This window comes from Poecilia formosa, unplaced genomic scaffold, assembly GCF_000485575.1.
Source record: "Poecilia formosa unplaced genomic scaffold, Poecilia_formosa-5.1.2 Scaffold576, whole genome shotgun sequence".
Lineage (NCBI taxonomy): Eukaryota > Metazoa > Chordata > Actinopteri > Cyprinodontiformes > Poeciliidae > Poecilia > Poecilia formosa.
The window spans coordinates 170,138-177,810 of record NW_006800515.1 but is presented as its reverse complement, the minus strand read 5'-3'; the positions used below and the strand labels follow the sequence as shown (position 1 = coordinate 177,810).

At 40.5% G+C, this 7,673-nt stretch overlaps 1 protein-coding gene across 2 annotated transcripts in view; it reads left to right on the top strand.

The window, feature by feature from the left end:
• The first annotated feature begins 343 nt into the window (after positions 1 to 343).
• LOC103129771 (Down syndrome cell adhesion molecule homolog) overlaps positions 344 to 7,673 on the top strand; it is a 101,017-nt gene continuing 93,687 nt past the window's right edge. Inside the window, exon 1 of one of the 2 annotated variants that reach the window (XM_016665369.1) lies at positions 344 to 1,371. In XM_016665369.1, coding sequence (XP_016520855.1) covers positions 1,329 to 1,371 — 43 coding nt within the window. In that variant the 5' untranslated portion in view covers positions 344 to 1,328. The remainder of the gene's footprint in view (positions 1,372 to 7,673) is intronic. The other variant, XM_007540959.2, reaches the window with a different exon arrangement.

Sequence of the window (7,673 nt, the reverse complement as noted above, 5' to 3'; positions counted from 1 at the left end):
CAATTAAGGTAATTTAGCATGTGTTTTTTGTTTGTTCTCTCTCCTAAATGCTTCCATAGCATCAAGTCAGGTGTAGGCTACATCACTACCCCCCTTCCTCCTTCCTCCAGCCCTACACACGAGCAGTGCCAGCAAAAAAAGAAAAAAAAAAAAAACAGAAGGACGTCCTGAATTGCTAGATCTCTCTCTCACCTATTAAAGCAGCCCTGCCTCTGAGTGGGGCACCTTGATCCGTCATCTCTGTGATATAGAAGAAAAAAATAAAAAATAGATTTTTTTTTCCCCTTTCTAACGCTCCTTCAGAGGCTCAGCTGCGCGCTCCCCCCTCCCCACCCCTGCACCTTTAAGGCAATGGAGAGGGACAAAAGCGTCTGCGGAGAAGGAGGCGCGGGTTTATTCCAGCGCGCTCTGAGGCAGGGCAGGTTCTGAGCGCAGGGAACCACAGCAGTGCGCAGTGTGTGCGTGGAAGATGCGTGTGCTTGTTGCTCCGCGGACGGAGAGAGGCGGCGAAGAAGAGAGAAAGAGTTTCCAGCGCAGCTAACAATCAACTCCATCCTCTTGATTTTTTTTTTCTTCTTCTTCTTCTTTCCAACTTTTCCCTCTAACGGCTGGGATGACGCATCTGGCTTCACGCTTCTAATTTTATTTTATTTTTTAAATCTCATATTTATTTTCCTTATTTTTTAAGGGCTTTTTTGTTTGTTTTTTATTGCTCTTGTAGTTGGGTGTGCGCAAAAAAAAAAAAAAACAACAACAAAAAAACAGGTACTTTGTCCTATGCGTCTCCAGCCTCTGACTCAGCGGCAGCAGCAGCGGAGGTGTCGGCACTGCTCACCTGGACCGGAGCGCACCGAGCCGAGCTCGCTCATGTTCCCCGCAGAGCAGCGCTCCGATACGGGCGGACGGCTGCTCTGAGGCCCGGAGCGGTGCGGTCTGGTGCGGTCAAGTCCAAACGGCGGCGTAGGGTGTGGAGGGGGGGAGAAGCAGAAGAGACGCTACAGTTGTGGATCTTATACAATATCTGCGGCTGTACCAGGAGACAATCACCAGCAGGAAGAAGCTCTAACCTCCTCCTCTTCATCTTCTTCTTCTTCTTTTTCTCAACGTGCAGGATTGAGGGAGAGAGAGAAAGAGAGAGAGAGACACAGAGAGAAGAGAGAGAGAGGGAAAGAGATTTGCAAGCTCCGCTTTCTTTCATTGCAACTGACTTGTTGAAGGGATAATAATAATAATAATAATAAAAATAAAAAAAACGGAGAAACAACAAGAAAGAGTGCGTGGAGAGAAGAAGAAAAAGCATTAAGATTGGATATTGAACGGAGCGGGGCATGTGGATATTGGCTCTTATCTTTTCCCAGTGCATCTTGAATGGTGAGTGATGCTTATGCGCACATCGGAACTTCAAGTTTAGCCTAATTATCGCAGCGTTATCGAACCGCAGCCTGCACGGTGCCGGTGCAGGTCTGCGGAGAAAATTCGATTATTTCCTCTTTTTTAAAATTTTCATTTTATTTATTTTTTTAGTGGTGCTTTTTAATCGAACGGATGAGGAACAGGCTGTTGCTATGTCCTGACACAGGCTATGGGCTCAGGGGGGGTAGGCTGACAGTTCAGTCCGCAGGAGAACCTCATGGAGCTCAAGTGTAAAATTGTTCCAGCATTTCTGCAGGTTCAACATTTACAAATAACCCTTTATGAAAGGAGAAGTGAAGCAGAAAGAGAGGAGAGAGAAGCAAAAAAAAAAAATGGAAAAAAAAAAGTAGGCTGGTGATAGGTGCAGCCTGTGCTGCAGAAGCAACATTATGTATTTCCAAAAATATTGTTTAAATTCCTCAATTAAACCTTAAGTTTAAGGTTTGAATGACATCTAACAATTATTTAGCTTCATTATTAGCGGCTTCTGAAGGTGATTATTTATTCCCCATCCTAAACCTGCACAGGGCCTCAGTCTGTGTGGCTTTTCCTGCATTTGTTTGCAAATCAACAGCAAATAATCAATTTCTACTTATAAAACCTGCCTCATGAAAGGATATTAATTGGGAAACGATTTTTTCCCTCTATTCTTCAGTGCTTTCTTGGTAGAATCAGCAAATTGTTTAAATCTTGAAGCCGCATTTCTAATTTATTTCAGACAAATCAGTTGTGCCCCTGAGCCCCCCTTATAATTAGAACAATAATAATTGTTTGAATTCAACATGATAAATTGAGTCTGGAAACAAGCAAGTGTTTTGGTGGAAATGTGATCTATTTACATGCATTATCAAAATGCATGCATGCATTTTTATTGTTTTAGGTTGTTAATAAATTGCTGTAACATGGGATTGCATGTTTCCATGTTTGTTTTTTATTTTTTGTTTTTCTTGCAACATCCAGTGTGTAGCTTAAGAATTACGAATACATAGGTTGTCTGCGCTTTCTTTTTTTTTTTTTTTTTTTTTTCCGGCATTGCACCCGCCATATTAGAAGCACAGACGTGGAGTCATTTTGAATTGGGGGGGAAAGAAAAAAAAAAAAAGACGGCAAGCCCTTTACAACCCTTGCCTTAAGTGCACATCTCACTAAATGAATTTATGTGTCGTTTTTGAGCGCAGCAAAGTCCTCGAAAGACGGGCTGGATAAGAAGCTTTCTGCTCACTTTGGTATAAGGGTTACTTTTTATTATGATTGTTATGGCGAATACAAGAATTGAGGAAAGGCGGAGGCTGCGAAGGGGGGGACAGTGGTGTAGTGGGTGGGATGTGCGTGTGTTGGGGGGCAGATATCAGTTAGACAGAAAAGGAGGTTGTTTAAAAGCTCTTCTGGGAGGAAAAATTGAAAGAAAGGGGTTAAAAGTGGCCGGAGTGTGGACTGAGATCAGAGGACGATGCGTCAAGCAAACATGACAGGCAAACCATTTTGTGGCCATGCTAAGGGCTCAGCGAAGACGGACGTTATTTATTTGCAGGGGGTAGACGTAGGGAAAAAAAAAAAAGCAAACATGATTTTCTGGAAACAGATTCTGGAAACAAAAGAGGACACTGCTGGTTGCTGCAGGACCGTCTCTCTGTACCGAGCTTAAAAAAAAAAAAAAATCCCTCTGTTTGCTTTGCTGGTGAATGGCTTTTTCAGTCTCTTTGGTCCAGGCAACAGTGTTGCAAAATGGCTGCTGCTACAGACACCTAGAGGAAAACTTTGAACGGCAGACACAGCCAGTCGTGCAATAGTGATAAATGCTAGATTTATATATATATATATAAACCTAGCTCTGTTTGACGCTGACCTTCTGTGTCGAGTCGAAGAATTAAACGCAGCTTTTTTTTTTCTTCTTTTTTTTTCTAATAATGAAACACCCAGATGCACCATAAACAAGCCTCCCTTTGTATTTTCACTCCTTTTCTTTCATTTGCAATAAGAAGCTATGACTGCTGATCTCTGATAGCTTTGTTTCTGCCGCCTGTTTGTTGTGCTTGAATAGGCCTGCAGAGATTAAGAGGCTGGTGAGCAGCCTCCATCAGAATGTTTTTTTTTTTCTTTTCTTTTTTTATTATTATTATTTTGCACCTCTTCTGGACTGAGAGCTGCAGCTCTATGAAATGAAAGCTTTTAGAGCTCCGGTCCAGTGCGGGCTGCTGAGGTTGTCTCTATGGAGACCCAGGTAATGAGTGCTGCTGCAGTGTGGGCTTTGGGCAGGAGAAAAACACTGCACTCCGTTCAGGTGACCCGAGCAACGCTTTCCGCTATATTACAGCCCTTTTACTCCTTCCTTGCAATTACACGATGATTATCTTTCACTCTTGGTCTGATTTGCTTCAATGATTGCATTGATTTGTTTATATTTTGTTATGCCTTTTCATGAGGGAAGAAGAAGAAAAAAATCTAACTCTGCAATGAGCATTTGTGAGCCCATCACATGTATCCCCCCTACCCCCCACATCGCCTCTTCCCCGTTTAGCTCCGAATTGCTATTTGCCAATTTGAGGACACATTTGCAAGCTCATCTCCAGCGCATATAAACAATCCACTGCTGCAGAGAGTGAAAGCTGCTGTGGAGTTCACTTCAGCGCCGCTCGAGCCTTTGAAGTGCTCTCGCAAAAGCGCCTATTAAAACCATAAATGTAATAGGAACAAAATATTCTGGTTATTAGGCGACAGAATGGAGGAAGTGGCATAATGTTTTTTTTTTTGCCCAGCCTTGCCGGGGACGGGGACGAGGCTGAAGCGGATGCTCCACCAGACCCTAATAAGCTCTGTAAACATACAGTGGAGATCCTCTGTTGGCATTTGAATACATTTGTGTCCAAATTTAGCTTTCTGTGTGGAACTGAAAGACACATTAAGAGATTAGATCTTTTATTATAAGTTCATCATGTTATAAAGTAGAATTTAGGTTGTTGTTGTTTCACTGCACTTGAGGTTAGTGACAGTCTCTGCAAAGTGAACTATTTATTGGGTCGTTCATGTTAGGAAGATGCATCCGAGTTGTCTGTCATCAGTAGTTAGACTGATCCCGATAGAAACGGGGAACATCAGAGTCAGAGAAGCCCAGAGACAGGAGACAAGGTTGGAATGAAAATATCTTAGAAATGGCCTTCTGTGTTCCTAGATTGGCTCCAAGGAACCTATTGATCACAGTGATTGGTCAAATGATGTGTTACTATGGTTGGATGGTACAGACTTAGGATTTTGTTGTGATTTTTTTGTGGTGCTATTGCGATAATGATAAAAATTATTATAAAAAACTGATTGCTTTTTTTTTTTAGGTAACTGTATATGTATATTACTGCATTGTACATTCTTCAGAGCACCACAAACACAAGTCCTGATCTTGAAAAAACATTCCAGTTTGAAATAGGCTTCTTTAGGATGTCAATTACTTACAGAAGTGTGATTTATGTCACCAAGCTGCATACAGTAACTACATTTAATCATATTTTCAAATGTTCTGATATTTATTGATGCTCTCGTAGAACAAACAAGTGGAGAAAATAGTAAAAAATAACCTTTCCGATAATACTGTCAGTTTGTCCTTTCATTTAACGTCATTAATTGGAGGCAACGATACATCAGATTCTTATCACAATAAGCGGTGTGATAACTGCCCACCCCTATCTGTTCCATACTGAATGTGTTTCTGGCATGTTGACAGATTTGTGTTTAATTTGTTTCCCCATCAGTTCTTAATCCTGGAGAACAAGACTAATGTAAGCACTTTAGGAAGTGAGGATCTTACTGGGTCGGGTATCTGTGCTCTGTGAACGATACAATATGTTTATCGATACATTTCCTGCAATCCGATATATTAACGTCGCATGAGATGCAGTTAAGCCTAAGGCTTTCATCACAGGAGGATCTTGTGTTATTTTCCACATCAATGAAAATCTGACTTCTATGAAAATTCTGCCTGAAAAGTGTAATTCTCAGCTTTTTGGTATCTTAGTAGAAAACAAAAAGTTTATTTTCCAGATTCTCAATATTAAAGAATAGCTACATCTCCTTGACACTGTTCATCATGGAAAATGTCTCGACCTTTACAGAATACAAAAAGTGTTTTGTTTTTTTTTAATTAAAGTGGGAAAAAAAAAGTTTTGATTTACTAAGAAAAAAAAAGAGACTTACAATTCAAAACTATTGACAGAAGATACTCGTATGATTAGGGTGAAATGGACTAAAGATGCACTTTCAGCTTTTATTTTTGGCAGGCTTGCTGTAGTTCTATTTCCAAACTGTAGGTGGTAGTGCTGAGAAATAATACTGATGTGCTGCTGGAAGGACGGCAGAAGAAAAGCCTCACAGGAGTTAATTAACAAACCCAATGTTTGATCAAAATGATCAGATTTTACCAGAACAAACGATTCACGTATCTAGATTTCACCTCAGCATCTAATCACGGCTGCAGGTACTGATGCACTGGTGTTAGAAATGTGTCAGAGTTTTGCTCATATCTGGTCAGAAGCTACTAAAAGTGCATCTAATCATATTAGATTATTATTATGATTTTTAGGGTTCTGACTTTTCCAGATTATTTTGTACTAGCTAAAGACAGAAAAGTAATTTTCTTCTAACTTGAGTTCAGCTACCTCTATAGCAAGTTTACAGTAATGGGCTTTTACATATTTTAGTAACAGGCAGCTTTACATGTAGCAGCTAAACTTAGACGATTGTAATATTTAGAAGCAGGAGCCCAATTTTTCTTGGATGTTTTTCCATGTTTTCTGGTTGAATTTGAAATTGCCTACATAAGTTAATGTATGTTTACAAACAAAGTTAACTTGAACTTTGCCGATTGTGTCAAACACGGTTGTTTAATAAATTGTGATTCATCAATATTATTTGGAAAACTTCTTGGTAAGGTTTCTTAAGAAACCACAGGATAGCAACTTTGATTTTTCAGAAACCTAGGGCAGCCACTTTGATAGAAAACATTTTCATAGTAGCAACACTACGGACGATGATCCCCGCTTGACGGTTCATTTCACAGCAATATTTTTTATTACCCTTAGATTCCGCATTCTGTTCTGTTTTACGGTTTTAAACAACTATCACCAGTCGAAACAAGGATGTTTAGAGGTCACACGAGGGCCAGAGAGAAAGTGGGTCTCTGAAGACCCACGTCTTTTGGTTTACATCTGTCACTTCACATAGAGGCAGGAAGGGTTGACAGAGTCGCGGCAACACACATCAGCAAACAACAGCCGAGCTCAGCTCTTCAGTCGCACTTTAAAATCAGCACACCAGTCAACTGAATGTAGGCCACGGGGAGCAAAGCTTCAAAACGCTCGGTCTGAGAAAAATGGTGGTCATATTTCCATTGGTTATATACAAGAACACTGTGAAACAGGTTATTATTTTAAAACCGGACACAATAATTAGTCACTTTTCTAGTCACTTAGCCACTTTTCAGGTTTTTATTTAAGACTGCTCATGACGACGAATAAATTAAAGAGGCTTTAATCCTTCTGTAAACATGAGAAGTATCATAGCGGGGGCTCTAGGTGGCAGTAAGAAGTAGGACCATTTTTATTTGTTTTAATAAGATGCTGATGATGTGACATCAGAAAGGATTAGTGACTCACTCTTTTCGTGGACAGAGTGGCGGACTAATCACTTCGGGATTTGTTGGTGCCGTCGGGTCAGGATTCTTTTTGGTTTCTTTGAGGCTCCGCAGTGCGTACGTGTGCCTCGACTTGGCTGTGAGCAGACTCAAGCATATGTTAATGGATGCACATTGAACTGTTAAAGGTTTCATTTAACCCAGACTGGAATGCTTAAGGAGATGATAGTGTGTAGTGAGGCAGAAAAAGAGGGGGAGGCAAAGGGGGGAAGATGGGACACGCAGAGACGGATCATCTTATTTTGCATCTAAAGCTCAGAGAGTCGGATCAAATCGGCTTGTTTTCTTTTTCTTCCAGAAACAAGATGGTGACACAGTCCTTATTCTTTGTTCGTGTTATTGTAAATCAGTGATTCTTGAGAATGGGGACATAGCAGGTCCTATGGATAAAGCACAAAATTTGAATAAAATATACACAAAATATATATTTTTTCAAATATCTAACTCAACTAACCTGGGTCATGTGAGCACAACAATGAATATTTTCCTGGTGTTTGCTGAATATTTTTTTATTTTAAATGTTGTAGTCGGTGGATGATGCCTGTAAAACCCCTTGTCCCACAGCAGAACTCAATACATTATA